Source organism: Solea senegalensis, linkage group LG19 (genome assembly GCF_019176455.1).
Source record: "Solea senegalensis isolate Sse05_10M linkage group LG19, IFAPA_SoseM_1, whole genome shotgun sequence".
Taxonomy (NCBI): Eukaryota; Metazoa; Chordata; class Actinopteri; order Pleuronectiformes; family Soleidae; genus Solea; species Solea senegalensis.
This window is the reverse complement of record NC_058038.1, coordinates 12,833,096-12,853,058: the sequence shown is the minus strand read 5'-3', so window position 1 is coordinate 12,853,058 and position 19,963 is coordinate 12,833,096. Positions and strand designations below refer to the sequence as shown.

At 41.5% G+C, this 19,963-nt stretch overlaps 1 protein-coding gene across 1 annotated transcript; it reads left to right on the top strand.

Annotated features, from left to right (window-relative positions):
- The first annotated feature begins 11,420 nt into the window (after positions 1–11,420).
- LOC122785381 (extracellular serine/threonine protein kinase FAM20C-like) lies at positions 11,421–19,591 on the top strand. The gene is made up of 3 exons (XM_044051130.1): positions 11,421–12,832; positions 13,228–13,409; positions 19,465–19,591. Exons 1-3 carry the CDS (start codon positions 12,279–12,281, stop codon positions 19,545–19,547), a joined length of 819 nt encoding a protein of 272 aa, XP_043907065.1. The 5' UTR covers positions 11,421–12,278; the 3' UTR covers positions 19,548–19,591.
- Positions 19,592–19,963: the final 372 nt, after the last annotated feature.

Genomic DNA, 19,963 nt, shown 5'->3' with positions numbered 1-19,963 from the left:
TTTATTCTCCCATCATGAAACACCATTCACTGCATGACTGGGTTATGTAAGTACACACTGAAGGCTTTTGGATTAGCATAATGACCATCTGCACACTGCTGTACAGCTGTAACGCTGTATTCAAGTTCCTCAATGAATTTATAAAAGCTCATTAGACTCATCGAAGGCCTCAAAAAAGAAAAAGCATATTTTAACGTGCGTCCCAGCTTAATTTCAGCACTAGGTGAGTTTAACGAATGAATCTTTCTTATTTCTTTATGTTAGAAATGTCGTCGCAATAGAATCACCAACGGAATTTTAAAGACATGAGGGACTGACGATGATATATTTTCTTAAATCAACAAAACACACGACAATAAAACTGGAACAAGTCCATACTGCCACATGTGTGAGGATTCTGCCGTCTTCTCATCCCACTTCACATCGCCAGCAGGAAATATCCACGCACGATTATAATAGTTCTCCAATTCTGTCAGAGCTTTTCAATCTCAAAAAGAAAGATGAGGAAGCATCAAATGTTGGACCAGGCTCCCACACTCGCTCGTATTCAGCAAGAACCACTGCAATTAAAATAAAACCCCAGATGTATTATTTGTTTCCAGTGCTTCCCACCACCTGACCGACACATTATCCAAAGCACTCAACTCATTAACTACTCAGTTTAAGTGGAACAACAAAAAGACCGGAATCCTTTGTACGAAAGTACAAAAGGTAAAATCATCAGGTCGCCTGGAAGTGTCGCCGTCTTCACTTCTTTGAGACGCAACCATTCCCCTTTGTTCTTTGTTTCCTGCAGTCGTGCCCCATAGCAAGTGTGCCCTTGCATGTATATCATGTAATAAGTGGTTTTTTGTGTTTGTTGTGTTCCGCACGCAAACATTAAAACGATAGGAGCGACCTACGGTGAGGAAGGACATTTAAAGGTTACATTCACGCAGGGCATTTCCCACTTTGTCAGCAAGTGGCTTGAAGCGAATAAGAGCTATACTCCACATTACACTGCGTCAGTAAATAATGTAAGATATGGAATACTGTATAAAGTATTAAATATGCATCAAAGTAATGGGGTTTGCTGCACCACTGACTTAATGCTGCTCAAACTTTGAACAAACACAAGGTTGTAACTGTAGGTTTATGGTGCCCTTACTTTCACTTACTTAATTTCATATTTATTATTATTTATTAGATTTGTTTTTGTTTCAAAAAATAGGAAAGGAAGAAAACTGATTCCCACATTTAAACCCCCCCCACAACAAGCGATTACCCTCTGTAAGAGATGATTCTTTTCCTTTGGTTCAGTGAGAACTTTGACATAATGTTGCAACAACAAGTCGAAGCTGGCATGAGTCTGTGAGAGGAAAGCAAACATTAGCCAGAACCTGATAGTTATTGAATCAAAGTTAAAATGTCAAGAGAGAGAGAAACTAAAATCTTTGACATTGCTCTGCTTGTCATTTTGATGATGTGCGATATTAAAAAAAAAATGTGTCACATGGCATCTTTTATTTCTGCGTCACTAAATATATTACATCTAAATACCAGATCTCGATGGGACTTTATCTGGTTAAATAAAGGTAACACTGAGAAGAACAGCGTTTTGGTAGACGAATGGGTCAGACAGAGGACTGACTGAAAAGACTGCAGTCCAAACCAAAGTTCAAAACTGTTTTGGAACTTCGTTGACTTAATTTGAGGCAACAAGACTGCCTGGTGAACTTGTGGGTCACAGAGGATGAATGTGCAGTGAGTGATGTTTGCATGGTTGATCGACTGCGTCTCTCGAGTGCACGCCCTCCGTGAGCCTGCTGCAGTACTGAAGAGTCCTGTGTACTCGTAATGCAACTGTGCAAAACTTGAATTTTGAATCCTCAGTTGCTGCTGTGGCCATAAATACTGTATATCCATTTTAATATGTCTTTGTACTCACAGACACACCTGAGACCGGCATCATGGGTGCTGCAAAGAGCACCCTTTTTGCCATAAAGGTAAAGCCCGTGGAATACTTCCGCAAACATGCCGCGCAGGGTCCTGTATATCTGACTTCACCATCGGGTGGCGGTACATGTCTGGATGCAGGGAATAGGATGCATTCCTACCACAGAAGAAGATAACGATGCTACAGCTGGTTCGAGCGGCTCACAGCTGTAAGGCCCGTCAGGCAGGGGAGTCGTGGTGTCGGCCCAATCAAGGCTCAGATGACTCTCCTTGTTGTCTAAATGTTTTTTTTTCTGCTTGGTGAGCGGGGCTTATACCCCCACTACTGGTGTCGCGGATTCGGTTCACGCACACCCAGCGATTGTGATTGACAAAATCTAAAAGGATTCTTTGAGGAGGCCCATACCATAATTCCTTAGGCTGACAACATCATCTATAATCTGAACATATCAAAATCCCCACTGATGAGATGTGTTTAAACAGTCCCCCAGCCTCAGCACATACAGGCCTCATGACTATCTCTGATAATGAATATTTACACAAACACATTCAACTCTTTTTGGGACATGAAGCAGTCAACAAATTCCCAAAAGAAGCTGCAGGAGACAGCATTTCTAAGGTCCCACTAAACACTTAACACTTTTTGGCACATGTACGTACACATATCCATAGAAACACACGCCCTTGTATTGACTGCCCTGACCGCCTTTGGATTAAAATCACTTGTTTACTCAGTGATCCCATTGTGGCGTCCAGACCACAATGACCTAGGAGCAGGGTAACTTTCTGCGGCCTTTGCCTGCCCCATAGCCACAGTCCCTGGCTGAGGATCAAGGCTGTCTGAGTTTGCTTTAAACACAACCCGTTAGAAGCAGGGACCCAAACACGATGGGAGAATGAGAGTGCAGAGCACAAATGTAAATAACTAACTAGTAACTGTGGTCCTATCTGTAAGCTCCCAAAAATCAGTACTATTTATTAGTGGTCTTAATATTCATTAGAATAATAAAGACCACTGATGCTATTTTCTGGTGCACTTCAGTAACAATTCCCAAGAGACAGTGTGTCTTTTGATTGTTTTTATCCTCATGTACCATTGTTTTATTTCAGGTGTTCAGTGCAAAAGTGATTAGGCATGGGATGATAAATGTTGTGAGCAAAAGCTGAATCAGCGGAACACATGGCGCATATTGTACGAGTTAGCATATAAGACTTTGTTTGTATTTCTCAGGAGAAAGGTGGAAGATCAATGGACCGATGACGCAAGGGGAGCTGGCTGCAGAGCCTGCCCTGATATTGCAGCCACAAATGCCTATCGACAGTAGCCCGAGGTGACCCAAAGGTCACCAGGAAATATATCAATTATACTCAAACTCAATTCTAGTTGGTTAGTATTGGGAAACCTGGTGGATGCATGGGAAAAGGATGTGTGGTATAGCTGTGATCCTAATGATTCAAACCATACACTAGGTGAGAGTTTAAAGATTTGCTGCAAGAGTCACAAATGCAGTGCACAATCATCGTGTTAAACAGCTTTCAGTGCACTCAGGCGTACACAAGTTTCACACCTGACACACTGCAGGCTCATCATCAGGGACGGGGGCTACGTCTGCCATCAATAGGCAATTATTCTAATGCAATTAAACATGCCTCTTCCTCTCCTTGTACCATCAATAGCGATCATTTCCTCTAATCACAGGAAATGTGTCACGGAGGTTCAGTGGGGGTGTTGCCCCTGTAATTAAGCCTCGACACTCATTTTGCTTATGAAAACAACGGAGCAAACAGGCCACTCGCCTCCGCGCGCTAACCTCATCCTTCCTCCAGCCTCCGCTGTCGTCTAATTATGGACTTCCAGGATGGAGAGCCATGTCCAAATACAACAACAACATAATCTACGAGCAGCAAAACGCATGTAGAACAGTTAAAAAAGCAGTAAAATCCAGTAAAAAAAAAAGAGGTGTGTCGGTTCATCTTGAGTAGTACTTTAAAATGTAGGATTGGTTTTCACATGACATGGAAGCCACTATGTACTTTTTTAATATTTATATTCATATGAAAGAAGCACTGAAAACAAATGTATTCCTAAAAAATAGGAGACGCAGTAAATTGGACAAAGAGACTTAGTGCTTCTCAATGGATAGACACTGTTTTTGGAATATTTACATACAATTAAAAGAAACACTAGGGAAGTAATAAGACTTGGCCGTGGAAACAGCTCGGCTGTCTGTGTGCATGTGTGTGTGTTTTTTTTCTTAAATGTGTGTGTCTGCCATGTCTTTTTATATCTGAATATTTAGAAACATGACCAACACCCTGCAATGACCTATGTGTCAACAAGTGAGTGGAAGCAGAGCCGTAACAGGATGTGGCCCATGAGGGACACGCAGCAGTGGGACAACAGTCGCGTCAGACTCTTGTGTAACAAAAAATAAGCCTTATTAAATCAGCTGGAGCCGAAAGGAGGAAGTGAGGGCGAGTGGCTGCACTACTGTGGACATATCCTGCAGACACAAAAACAGAAAATCAGAGGATTGCCACATCGGCATCATGATTGTCTCTTCAGTGTCCTTGTGGCCCACAACGTGCCGTGCCAACCTTGCACTGCCTATACTAAAATAAACTGTCTGTGTAACTTCAAATACCACACATTACTATACAAACAGTATTTATTGCTTTTTGAGTAACATAATACACATTTTGGTCTCTGCTATCATAACAAATCTTGACCGACACTGTCAGTGCTGTTTTTGCTAATGGCAGATTGTTCTTGTTCTTTTTTTAAACGTTCATGGTCTCTTAAGGATAAATTCTCAGCCAACGTTTCAGCTAATTTTGAGAAAAGCAATTGCACAAGTAGGTGGTGTCAGTTTTAGAGATTTTTTGACACTTTCTCACACCCCAAGATAGATTATAATTTTGAGTTTTAAAAACCATTAAAAAAATCGCCTTAAAAGTAAATCAGTTTTATTTTTTTGACAGTGTTGTCATTAAGGTTTGGTGAGGTTAAGGCACAAAACTAATTTACTTAGGCTAGAAGAAGATCGCGGTTTGGGCCAAAATACTTGGGGCAGATTAAATCAACAAATCCATCATCCATCAACAAATCAAGGTTAGTAAATGAATGTGATCATGTTTTAAAAAAAAGCTGGTTTTAAGTGTTGGTTGGAAACAGGGAAGAGACAGTGGTGTGCTGCGTCTCGTTGACCCTCCCAGCCACCCTGACCATTTGCACTTCAACAGTGTCCAGCTTTTTATTCTTTCTGTATAATTTACTCGTAAAATATACAACACACTGCAAATATTGTTTTATCCATTTGACCCTGTGCCTCAAATTTAACACTGCTACATTATGGACGTGACCCCACTGGTCTACAATAACTTGTGCTATCTTTGGAACCATGCACTATATACTGCACTGGTCTATGCATACAGACTTTTATGTAATTGGGAGTGTTCTGGATTTTTATTTCCACAGCATCCAAAACTCATCGTTGCCCTGTGACTCATTGTATGGTCAGTGAAAGGCAATATCCAAAACATGCATTACAGGAAATGACACCTCACTAACAATATCATCATTATTCACTCGTGTGCATTACTTTTGTTTGGTTGAGCAGTGATCCAGCGTAAGGCCTGCTACAAGAGATTTAGTCCATGATCTACCTCTGAGGCGCCACATTCTGACATCCAGCGAGAGCTAATATGAGAGTATATTATTGCTGCTGCTGCTGCTGCTGCGACCCAGCTTACCAATAACATGCTGAGATATTAGATGCTGTTCTGCTACAGTGAGTGGTCACAGGCCTGTCCTTTCCCATTCTTAGGGGTTTGCTGTAACACCTTCGAACATGGTGTTAATTTAACCATCCAAGCCACTGGATCTGATCTACAGCAACTGATGTAATGTTGGCATGATGTGTTCTGAACGAGGAGCGTAGGTCCAACCACGATACATTTGCAAGCTGCAGGACTGAGGGCACAAGCTGTCTTTTCTAAGCAGACTCACCAATCGCAATGTTGCTCATGACCGCTGCCGCACAAACTGATCACACGAACATACACAATCAGACTAAAACGTGTAAAAGTTTTACAGATAGATTTTATCAAGATGAAATCATGACTTTTCTCACTTATTTCCACCGTGTTAAAGGTCCAGTGTGTGACATTTAAGGAACTGTCAAAAAATGTGGCAGTTATTCAAACATTTAGGAATTATGGTACTTGAGGAGCTGACTGGTGAATCTTGTCTGTGATGGTCGTTCTGCGGGTCGTTCTTTCTTTAAAAATGTAAAGAATGGAGGTAAAAAATACCTGCATTTAAAATAAAAGGTTTTGGTTTTCTCCGCATTCATTCATCTTCAAGTACAACATATATGAGTAGGAAATAAACATCAAGAGAGTCTGCCACAATCCCCAGTATAAACGTCAATAAATCTGCGGGGATATTCAAACAGCACTATTTTTCTTCTTCTATAAATACTCCTTCGTGTCCATGCAAGTAAAGTTTATATAGTGAGATTTTAAGATGTTCGGTTAAGACATGTCCCATTCAACAGATGGTTACTGTGCAGTTGCAGTTGCTGTTGTGTTGTTGCGTAAAATGTACACAGTGGCATAAAAGCCACAATTCACACTTAGCAACTTTGAACTATCGTTTATGATAAAGACAAGATCAGGGGAGATGGTGTGTGTAAAGTAAGGTAGTTCTTGCTAGATAATGTCATTTATTGAAAGATCAGACAATGTGAACTAAAACTAAATATAAAACATTGACAAACCACTTAAAGATTGCATTGTGCATTGCATTTGGTGTGATGTCATGTTTATAAGGCAGGTTAAACGAGCTGAGTAGCATTTTCCCTGAACAGGATGTAAGTAAGAGAAACTGTATTGTTAGTAAATGATGCTGAACGACGTGCAGTAGCTCGGTCAGCTGCACCTGTGGTTCAACCAGACTCTGCCTGAGATTCATGTAATTCATGTAAGAGCAAAATACAAACTCTTTCATTAGGGAACTACTACACGTAGACTGTTAAGCAATCTCAACAGGGTTGGTAAAGTACGAGTGCACTGTGCGCTGCTCGCTAATGTCATGTGACATAATTTCTTCTGCGCCGTTTAGGTGGAAATTTCATCATGTCCTTGGTACACACAAGCTCTCTTGTTTACACTCACAGGAATCTTCCAGTCGTCCATTATCCTTGAAAAGGGGCTTATGTGATATTGATAGTCACCTCAGAGTAAGTGAAAAAGACAGACGCCTGTCATGTGGCCTTTGATAGCGGGGGCCTTGGGTGACAACGCGATGCCAACTACTTTGTCAGTGGATGATGGACCACCCAAGCATGCTAATGACAAATGGACCAACAGCTGCTATAACACACTGTCATCTCTCTTTTGGATTAAGTCCCTCTATACACACATATGATCACACAAGGCACAACACAAACATCAAGGTCACATGCACACTCCATGCCCTAATTCAAAATCCCTGCACTGAGTTTTACTCTTTGAGTCTTTGAGATAAAGAGATCAACACAGCGGGACCACTGCACCGCTGTGCATGACACCAACAGACCCATTATTTTAATTCTGTGTCATGCTGTGACTGGCGGAGCGTCCCAGCCAAAGACTCATACAGTCCATGTGTCTGACTGATGCTTCATATTGAAGTTTGTTTTACACATTAAAGAGCCTATTCCATTCGACACGATTGTGCAATAATTAAAACTGAAAGCATGCTATAATGTCACATTTACAGCCGTACATTAAAGCACCACACACACACACATATGCACTCATACGAAGGCTAATTCTACTGCTGAGGTCAAATTATGAGGGAAACATGTCATTTTAAAGACAAAACAAGGTTTGGGTCACAGCAAAGATAAACCTCACTTGTTTAGAGACGTCATTAATGGGTTCATAGCACACAGTGTCCTGCACATGCCCCCAAAGTCCATTTTCAGTGTGTCCTCAATCCAATCAACAACTTTCACTCATCGCCCTCCCTCACACTCATTCTCTCTCTCTCTCTCTCTTTCTCTTTGTCACTATAGTTCAGACCCACACATCAACACCCCTCCTTTCTTTTAACATGCCGACATTGCTAAATGACAAGCCATTTGTCAAAACACCATTTTATATTGCTATTACTCAGTCCCATTATTCTCCGATTAACTTCTATACTTTTGACATTTGCTCAGCCATTTATATCTCAGTTTGAAATTGGCTGTTAACAAATCATCAGGCTCATAAAAGTGCCTAACAGGGCTTGATGTGATTGGCCTTTTATGGAGCCAAATGAAAACATATATACCATGAATGTTTATCAATTCAATTCATCTATAGACTCGAGTCTCGCAGATTATAATTTGACAGTAACGATGTCTAAAGGTCTCGGAGGCTTGAGTTGAACTTCCAACCTGAGGAGCAGACAAGCCCTCGGGTGAAATTTCCAGACACTCAGACAGACACAAAAATATTCATCGGTGGTTCCCAATGGGCCAAACCACACCACAATCCAGAGTATGCGCTGGTTTATTTATCTTACATTTAGCTCATCTGTTCTCCTCTTTGCTCCCTTCCCATCTTATTTCAAACACAATGAGGATATATTTTTTTTATGCCCAAGTCATGTACGACCACATTCACCTATGAAATACAGAATGACTCTGGGTCCCTCCGTCGCTGAACTGCTCCATCATTCGTCACAGTTCTTTCTCTGGGTCAAAGGTTGCCGAAAGAATTGATGCAGAGAAATTGCCCCCAGGAACATTTCTGGACCAATAAATATGCTCTGTGTAACCTTAGTGCACGATGCCATCATAACTTCCTTGAGGTGAGATTAAAAACGTAAGATAATACTTTACTGTTAACATCATTATTAAAAAGACACATTTGTATTAAATGAATCACATTTTTAATCACAAGAAGGTTTCTTTATGTGTCAAACGTCATTTTTCGTCATTTTTAATTATTCTCTATCAGGGGAATCACAAACGTTCACAAAAATAACATTGTGTAATCTTATTCAGTTTTATGTAACTGTCAAATGATTTTTACAGCAAACCATGTGGAAAAAGCTATGTGCCACTTTTTCTTGACAAGTGAAAGCAGTGAGTCACTTAACTCAACTGAATTTCACTGGAAATTATAAGGAATACAGAGTAACCCTGGCGGATGTGTACAAAGACTAACATGATATTTTTAACGCAATGGAACGGCATATTTCTTTTTGTTACCTTCTTGACATTATAATTTGGTTTAGATGGCAAAGGCATCCAATTTGGATTTTTCAATTTCACTTTTAAAAGTGCTGTCATTTGATTTATTTTCTTTTTTTTTTGCAGTAAACGTACATTATTTCAATTTGCTACTCACCCTTTTTATTTGCCAAAAACTTGACAAAACAATCTGCAGTAGATGTGTCTTTTTATGTCTGAAGTAGCATAAGTACTGGCCGATGTACTGCACATTAATCCTGTGTTTACGAGCTTTACAAATTGATGGATTATGCCCAACGCTATATGTAGCATTCTTACAAACCTTCAGTAAACGCTCATGATATCTCATGAGTGGTTAACCTTTTACTTTTTGCACTTAAGCATATTGTGTCTTTGAACTTGTTTGCTTGTTAAATTTAGATGCACAAATCCAACAGTGGCATAAGCGTTCGAGTGCCTCTGGGAGGACAGGCAGAAGCCAAGTGAAGTTCTTCCAATCACTTGGGGAGACTTGTATATCAGACAAGCCAAAGGAATGTGTATAATACTTTTTATGTATTTTTGCTCAGTTCAATTGAACTGTAAAAAAATACCTCCATTTATTTCTAATAAAAAATGACCAAAATGTACAGCTTGAATCATTTCATGCCACTGTACGAACCATTACTTAAGAGATAGTTGGTGTGTTTGACGATTGTAATAATCTGTTTAGAAACCGAACTGATCACATTTTGAAATTTGTTCATGGCGCAAATAAAGATGAAGGGCACAGCACGGTAAGAGTGCTAATCTGTTTAGAGTGCACATACACGGTATGTGGTCAGCATTCAATTATAGCTCAGTTACTTTTATTTATACCGTATTTAAATCTTCTCGCTCAGGGTTGTGGCGTATGGTTACAATGCTCAGCACGTCAAATAAAATTATAGGCAACCGTATGCACTGACAGTTCAGCTGTGCAGCTGACTGGTATAGATCAAGCAACCACTTAGGAAAAGTAGCTTATACAGTGTGTACTAATAATAATAATAATAATCGGACACATTAAATCTGCAGTTTATACAATAAAAGGTTAGTTAATTTATACACTTGGCTCTGACCAAAAACCAGCTTGATGCATCGATCCCTGCGCTCACTGAAAACGTGATATCTCAAGAATATGCTCGCTCTGTCCTTTTTTCCCCGACTGTACTGTATACTGCTTACTCCCCCACACTATAGAGAAAATCAGCTTTTTCTTTTTTTTTAAGTGTGATGTGATACAATACTTCACTTTATTCTTGTCATTGTTACGCAACGACAATATAACATGTAAGCACCTTGTAGCATAAACCCAATTTGTGAGGTACAAACCCTGTAAATACGTTGTTCTTAAAGTGCATCATTGGAACATCTTCATACAGTTCTTGTTCTGCAGTGTTGGAAAAGAGACTGCATGTGGTGGAGTGTGATGCGCCAATGCAAAGTCCAGTTCTCAGTTTATTTCACTTGTGTGTTGGAGTGTGAGGTCAGGTATAGGGGTGTGAGGATGATTGTTCATCTCGCAGCCTGACCGCCTCGGGGGAAGAGGCTGTGGGCCACTGTGCTGGTCCTGTGGTCTGGATGCATCTATACCTTCTCCAAGAAGGACTTGGGGAACAGTTTATAAAGCAGCACACACACACTTCCGTTTTCCAGTTGTCATCACTGACTTTGCCTCTATAAATTATAGCTTAACCGCTGAACTGAACAATCCCTTTAAATTCTGTTGTTTCAAAACGTGTTTCTGAGTATTGCTATCTGTGAAACTGCAAGATTTAGACAGCGAGTAAAAGATGTATTGTTGTGCGGTGATGTCGTTTAATCAGGCTTCCTTCTTCTTAAAACAACAGATGATGAGTTGATGGTGTAGGAACGATTCTGCTGACACAAGGCTTGTATGAACAAAGAGCAATTTATTGTTGTAAGCCAGTATCAGGTTTTACCCAGCAGGTGTCCAATCCTAGAAAACGTTACCCCTGTTTTCCCATAACCACACATTTTAAAGCCTGTCATCATCAATTTCATACACATTATTTGTCGCTCCCGGTCTTCACATCCTAGGCTGACATGCTCATGCTCTTTTAAACTTTTGAACATACTGAACTGCACATTGTCTCTCCATTCATGGATTACCTCTGCAGTTTCAGATTGTACCAACGCCCCCTGACGGCCCACAGTAGAATTGCAGCCTCGCAGGTTTTCAGTGCACAGCTTGTTTTTTTTTTTTCTCTTCTTCCTCCTCTCCTGAAGCTCGCCTTTCATGTCACTAGTGCTGCTTGTATGTGCAGGGAGACGCAGCCAATCTCTTCCTCATGACGACATCGAGGCTGGACTCACCGTAGAGCTATATACGATGGCCACATTGAACGCACCCACCGAGGATGAACACTTGGAAAGAAGACAGTGTCTGAGAGGACAAATGACAAAACAGGACGCCTGCACCTGCTGCCAGCCCTGTCTCTGATCTGATCTGAACAGCAGCGGGACAGCATCCAAGCATCCTCACCAAGGATTGTCTGGAATTTACATTTTCATTGCTTATTTTTAATTGTAACTATCCAGGGGAGCCTGCTTTTTAGCTGTTTTTAGCTGTATCAGTCTGTTTTTGTCACTTTTTCCTCCCACAAAAAGACGTTTGACATCTTACTCCGACAAGGAAGCGAGCGCTGGGGCAGAATGTCGGTGCTTTGAACAGAACCATTTTCTCTCTCTTCCTCTCTCTGTGTGTGTGCTTTTCTGACTTTTTTTGTTGTTGACATTTTATACAGCGGTGCTTCCTCCTGACACAGTCCCTATTCAACAACAGGATGAATGAGAAGCACTTTTTGAGCCGCTGCCAGTGAAGTGTTTTGTGCTCAGCATGCGTGGCTCCGCTCACCTGTGTGGGAAACATCGGAACCAATTAAAAAAATAAAGAGTGTGCGCATCATGGAGTGGTTGGCACTGGCGGATCCTGGGCAGAGTAAATAAATCTTCAAACAGACATCGCCGCTTTGTCATCGAGTAACAGTGGACATCAATGACGGTGCGTAAGGTGCGCTTCGCTTAAAGCTACATACTCCGCGTAAAGGGAAAAAAACACACACCGTCAAAATGATATTGTTTCGCAAATTCCGAGTGTTGATACTGATGGTGTTTTTGGTTGCGTGCACCATGCACATCATGATAGACTTGTTACCGAAACTAGAGAAGCGTGCAGTTGGAGCGGACAGCGGCGACGGCGGCTGCCAGTGCGCACTTCACCCGGGCGGAGAGACGCAGAGCTGGGGGAAGCAGCGCGCCAGGTCGGCGGCTGAAGCCGGATGGCCTAACAAACACACGCTGAGGATCCTGCAGGATTTCAGCAACGAGCCGAGCTCCAACCTCACATCTAATTCCCTGGAAAAGATCACAGCAGCGGGCGGGGGCAAAACGGACTCCCGGGGGCGGCTCAGACCGTCGGCGGGGAAGGCGGACGACCACAAGCCGCTCATCGGAGGCGCAAGTGGGGGTCGGAGCGACGATGCCCACGGTATCTCCAAACTCTCCGCTCTGTTTGAGCATCCATTATACAAGGTTGACCTTCCGCCCCTCACGGACGATGACACTTTGTTTAACGTCAACACTGACATCCGGTTTTATCCCAGAGCAACAGGGAACCAAGGATGGTGAGATTATAGAAACCCTTAAAACTCAACTAAAATTGAATGTGCAACCTATCTATCTATCTATCTATCTGTCTGTCTGTCTGTCTGTCTGTCTGTCTCTCTGTCTGTCTGTCTGTCTGTCTGTCTATCTATCTATCTATCTATCTATCTATCCATCCCACTTATCCAAGTTTTGGATTATGTCTAGTCAGTGTAACTGTTTTTTAACCATGGATTCATACTGACTGTGCATCCCTTAGTCCATTCCAGTTTTTTTCTATGTAAAGAGACTGTAACAAATAGTCTAACCATTATACTACAAATAACCTTAAACATAGTCTGGCCGCACCAAATCTTCTCAAACAAATAAATAAATAAATAAATAAGTAAACTGTCTCCTTCCCCTGCCTCCTCAGGCACAATGAAGAAGGGAATGCAGGGGAAGAGTTCTCTCCAACAGCAGCCGTGACGGCAGAATCCTATCCTAACTGGCTACGTTTCCACATTGGGATCAACCGCTACGAGCTGTATGGCAGACACAATCCTGTTCTTGATGCCCTACTGAAGGACCTGGTTGCGCAGAGGATCACCAGTGTTGGTGAGTCAGTCAGGAAGGGTCTACTTTATCAGTGTGTGTGTGTGTGTGTGTGTGTGTGTGAAGTGTGTCATAAAGCACTTGTATATTAGACTGAAGTCATTGGCCAATATTGAACTTGTGTTTTCACCTTTATTTAGAAATGTTAGGATCATTTGAACTGTCAGTCTTCATTTTTGTCATCCCTTATTATAAATGTCACCAGATGTACCTTCACCACCCTTACATCCAAATGAAAAAATCTCATAAATAATAACAACTGGGCCCTCAAAGATGAGGGTGGGGAGTGATGGTGAAGGGCCCCTATTATCTTCTTTGCCTGGGGCCCCCCCAGAGTCTAGGATCGCCTCTGTGTGTAGTGTTTATATGTGTATATAAGAAGGAGCCCAGAGTAGAGTTTAGAAATCAGAATTCAGCCTTCTTTCCTCCAGGGGCTTGATTAATTAATTCATTCGTTCATTGTCCACCACTTTATCCTCCACATGAGGGTCGCGGCTAACTGGAGCCAATCTGCTGACACAGGGCGAAGGAAGGAACAGAGACGAACAACCATCGACGCTCGCATTCACACCTTTAGAGTGTTCATTTAACCTCTGCATGTTTTTGGACTGCGGGAGGAAATTGTAGTACCTTGAATGACACACACACACACATAAGTGACATAGTGTTGGTGTGCCAGTGTGTGAGAGAACTGTGTGTGTTTGTGTACGTGTAGGCCAAACTGATGTTTAAGACATGTAATTTGATGTATTAGAAGGTTTTGTTTGTGTAGAAGCTACGGTTTGATTGAATAGAATTCACTTGTTCAAAGCTCTGAACAAGCAAAGTTCACATATGCCTAAATAGTTATTTTGGCATTCAATAAATTCAATGGCAGAATATAGAGAAAGGAAGTCCAAACGTCCGTTTCTTCTTTTATTAGTAAACATCCAGTTTGTGTACTGGTAGGAGAGACCAGCCATGAACCTAGATTCTAAATTCTTTTCAGAAAAAAAGTGAATGTGTGTCCTAACATGGTCAGCGTAGTAAAATATAATTCCCATACGCACATGTCAAAATACTATTATCTTTGACTGCAGGTTTGCAATAACACTGATTTGTATTATTCTCATTGTTTTGCTTTTTCTGCAAACGACTATAAATGTGTTTTTTTATTACTCTTTATTATTTTTACCAAAGCACATAGAAAAACAAGCTTGTCTCTGTGCAAAAATAATGGCGATAAATAATGTAGTAAGGCTCCCGGCCAGTGCATATCGGTTATCATTCATTCATACCCCACATCTCTGCCTGCACTTTAGTCATTTACTGTATATGCATTTTCTGTCCCTTTTGTTCATTATATATGAACCATCAATATGGGCCTAGACACGCCTATAAAAACACTGCCTGTGCACTGTGTGTTTGTGCCTGGAAGCTTGCATCACAGCTTTTGTGCCTTGTAATTGTTGCGCACACGTACCACTTATCTGTCTCACTGAAATTACAAAACGGCATTAGAAAGTTTCCCTGTTCAGCAGTTTCTCTCTCTTCGTCTTCCCTCTCTCCTTGCCTCTGCTCCTCTGTGTCTCTCTCACTGTTGGGGCAGGCGCTGGCCTTTTGTTCAGCCCTCACTCAGCTGGACTCATAAATCATAAGCACCGTCCCGTGAGGTGGCATGGGTGAGAGCAGGATGGATTTATCACCACCGCACAGGAGGGAAATCAGATAGAGGTGGGCAAAGACCTGGAGCTTTCTGAAAGGTGTAGAGACAAAGACGGGGACATTGATTCATTTGTAGACGCTCGGAGAAACGGAGCGAGATACAGATAGTCGGGTGAGCACAAACGGGACAGATGGCCTTTTATGAAAATCACAGTTGTTGAAGTTGATCGTGTTTGGTTTCATGTCAGAGCAGATACAGGCCAGGAAAAAACAATCAGCTGATCTCTGTCGGGCTTTTCCACAGGGGATTACCTTTTGTACTTGTACTCTGATTAGAAACATTTGAAAGGCCCTGCAGCACCTAACAGTGAATAGAGTCAGTCCTTAGGATTGTGGCTTATGGGGTCAAGGTCACAGCATTAAATGTAGGGCAGTGGTTTCTGATCTCTCAGGGTTTTAGGATTGATATATAGCTATACCAAGTTTAACAACTACTCTGCAGGGCACTATCCACTTGACCTGGCTTCCACAAATCTGGCTTTTGTGTGGACATGATATTTGAAATGTACTCTCTGTCTTTGATTTGACGAGGCATCTCACCCGTGTGGCAAAGAAAATACACTGACCTGAGGTTATGTACATTGTACTTTGTGAAACAGTGTTTGTAAAATTCAAAAGCTTCTCAGAGTGAGTCACAGGAAATGGGGAGACTTTTTGCCAGCTGTGAGTCAGATGAAGTTGGACAGACAGACAGAGCGTAACAGAGAGAATAGGAATACAAAAGAATGACATATACGAACAAAAACACTAGGAAACACTGAGGATCACACAAAGAGAAAGAGCAAGAGAGTCAATAAACACTAAACACAGATCTGTGCAGAGGTTAGAGTGCGGCCAGCTCCTCAGCTGGCAAGACAGTCAATAAGCAGGTCCACTACAGCAGGCGGGTGTTGATGTTAGGGTTAGGCAGAAGCACTGTGTTCTGTCATGTGCTCAAGATAATGCAAATGAAACCCTTAGTGTATTATGACAGGCACACTAAGCATTTAAACGGCCTCATGGTTACTTTATCTGAGACAGATGAGAGCAGTGAGACTCCTTCAGCCCCTGGTGGACACTTTTGACAAGAGTCATAGTCAGGGACATTTGCCTTGGCTACACAAGGTCAATTTATCATACACCAACAATTACTGACAATATGCACAAGGCAGGCCAAGGCCACGGAGGCTTGCAGAGAAACATCTGGTCAAAAGTAAAACAAATTCCCTGCATTATCCTTCAGTGTTAGGTGAATAAGTTAATGAATAACAGTTGGTTGATCGTAAACAATAAATAAATTACAGAATCACATATTTTTCTTCGTTTAAATTTTAAACATTGTAAGTTAATGGGTTATCTGACCTTAATGAAAGACCGCTGCATGAAAAAGCTGCTTATGTTGCCCTGTTGTTATAGTCAGGCTGCAGAGAAACACTCTCTCTGATGACACAGTTGTCCGTGGGATACACCGATATTAACCTGATTAACAGATTAACGTCTGGATGCAGAGGAGAGTTTGTCACTGAGGAAGTTCATGTGAAAAGCAGCTCGCACACGACAGAGGTGCAACTCAAAGGCTAGTCTTACATTGTTCCAGGAATGACCACTTCTTCTCCTGCTAATCACATTAGTGTGCTGATTGATGTGCACCCTCTGCTGGTCCCAAGTCATAACTACACTGTGAGATCCACAGAAATGTTACGCGGCAAAGTAAATATTAGTATTAACCCATTGTCACATAAGTTTGAACAATGCTATCAACTCCTCACAACTCTCTCTCTCTCTCTCTCTCTCAGTATAGCAGTGTTTTGCTTTTTTTCCCTCTTCAAGGTCCATGAAAGTCTGTGTATGAAAGATGATAGAAAATGAAATGAAAGTGCGAGTGAATGGCAAAAAAAAAAACTGTAGTGTAAAGCAGCTTTGAGTATAAAAGCTCGATAGAAATACAGACCATTTACTCGTAAAGCAAGACGGCTGCTTACAGTTTGAACTATAGCTGAACACTGCAGCTATCCTCAGGGAGCGATACAAGTCACGCACTGTACCTTTACATTTCTGAACACGAAATAATTGATTAGCATCAATAACAAGGATGGGAACACACCGTTGGGGGCAACTAATGTTTTTTTTAATTTTAATATTCCACAAACTTGTGATACAAGAGGATTGTTTTCCTCTCTGAGGCAAAGTGCGTGCAGTCAGTGCTCATTTGGACTTTCAGTCACTGTGGATTTATTTTGACTCAACGTTTCTCCCACTTTTGTTCCTCACACTCGCCCAGCTCCTAACTGCCTCAGTCGCACTGTGATTGTACAGCGCCGGTTTTTAATTGGTCAGCAGATGTGATAGCTCTATTATGCATTCATGCAAAATTGCTTTCTCTAAATTGGCAAATAAGGGAGCAGCTGTGCATTATGTGCAAGTGTATTTCTTTGTATTTACTGTGTATGTTCATACAGATGGGTAATGGATTCCGGTAAAATGAACTGAATAAATGAGTGGAGAAATTGAACCGATACAGATGCTTTCCGCACAGGTGTTGCTACGCAGTTACAATGAAAGCCCCTCACGTCCCACCGCGCTCTGTGACACGTATGATAATGCTAAGCTAATGATCCAGTTCATTCTGTCAAAATATCGTGTAGAAAATATGGAATTATTGTTGATTATATATAGAGATGGAAGGGGCTTCTGTCATAAACACTCAGCTGACTGGTGTTTTAGTTGGAGCAGTGACTGTGGTGACATCTACACTCAGATCTATGGGAAAGACGGGGTCAGTGCACATTTTGATGACTATGATGCTTGATAAGCTCTTCCTCAGGTGAATTAGAATATCAGTGCAGGACGTCTTTAGGTTTTTGTTCAGTACATTCGAAAGATAAAAAGTGTAGGAGGGCTGCAAAGGCAGGTCCACAGAGATGTGTAAAAAAAACAACACGTACATGTATATGATCAGATGAGTCATTGTTCACCTTGTTTTTGTAACCTGAGCAAATGCTTGTGTGGGGGGGGAGTTACGGGCCTGAGTGCTTGACCCCCACAGTGGAAGGATCACAGCAAATCAATACAAAGTTGTGGTGAGAGATCACCGCGTCCAGTGATGAATCATTTCTATACTGATGAAAGTAGTTTCTTCAAGGAAGTCCATTCACAGGGAGCAAGGGGTCACTGCAGGGTTTCATGCGTTGTGTTCAAGTGTCCGCCTTGAAAACAGGATAGCAGTGTAGCATTTAGAAGCGTACAGGATTAGTACAGCAGCCTCAATCCCACCAAGTGGAGCAGTGCAGTTCAGCTGACCATGGTGCGATTTGGTACGGCACACACTCATGTGGCTTATGCTTCCACTGTGGGGTGTGTGGACACATCACATCATACCAGCGTGACACAGTGTGTAGTTTGCCAATTAATTGTACAAAAGAAGACATCCAGCACTTCGTTTTATTTCTTCTTGGCATTTGTCTGTTTATCACAAGAAGAAAACAAGCTTTGTTTGGGAGAATACTGCAGACAGTTTTTCTCTACTGTCGCACACAAATAACAAATCTCTGTCAAAAAATCAGCAGACTGTAGTGTTTCTAGCTGCACCCTGTACGAGCCGGACCACTGCGCTTGGTACCCCCAACAAAAGGCTGCCAGAGATCGATTATTGTGGTACCCTTATCAAAGTTTGTGCAAATAGTTTTGTGTTACTTACCGAAACTGAACCACTTGGTGGGAACAGTGCTCAAGGGACACTGAGGTAGTTCCGATGGCTTGTGTTTTCAAACACACTTTCATTCAACCCTTAGACAAAAAAAAAAACGTATACATCGCACTTATGACTAGCACTTCATAGTTTGGCTTACTTGAAGCTCTTACTTACTTCTAGCTCTTATTTGTACCCAAATGTTTAAATGCATTTATTGTAAGTCGCTTTGGATAACAGCATATGCTGTTATATGGGTTTTGTCATCTTCTCACGTGTTGTTGAGTCAAAGTTATGATTCATTTTAGCAGTAATTGTGCAGGAGTCACAAAATAGAAAACACAAAATTATTTTCTTTTTGTTCTTAAAATTGAGCCAAGTGAGCTGTGACATATTCACAAATTTCACAAATTCAATCCGATTTTAAGTAGTATTTTAAGAGTAGTTTTTGCTCAGGTGTGTTTATATAGTTGGTGCTGAAAAAAAGGATATAAGACACTCTCTATTGCACATTCTTATAGCCTCTGTATAGACTGTATAATTCACCATAGTAATAGAAAAAAGCAGCCGAAATGCTCTGTATTCTAAGGGTTAATTAGCCCCCCTTTGCATTTTGTGCATGTAGTGCGTGTTTATGCTTGAATAGGTTTACGTTGTGATCTGACGTCTCTTTTGTTTTCTTCCCAGCCATGAAATCAGGAGGCACCCAGCTGAAACTCATCATGACTTTCCAGAACTATGGACAAGCACTTTTCAAGCCCATGAAGTAAGTCGCTCAATTAAACTACATGTATGTATTAGCCCATGTCAGATCTTTGAGGGTATTATTGATAATAATCATGTTAGTACCCGAGTACATCTGATCTCACAATATTTATTTGCCCCAAAAATATGTTGGATACAACTCGGGTTGATGTGCTCACTTACAATGTGAATGTTTTTTCGAGAGAGCCGCACAAAATCCCACGTGAATAAGCACCAAAGGCTCCTGCTTCGTCGTTTGGTGTGTTCAGATACACCCGGCCTCTCTCGTCTGTGTGCTCTTTTTCTGATGTCTTCTTTTTAATTAACATCAACGGGCTTATGTGTTAATTAAAATGAGCACTGAGCCATCATGAGGACATCTTTGGGGAGGCATACATGCTGACAAAGGCGCATTGCACATGAAAAAGAAATGCCCTCTCTC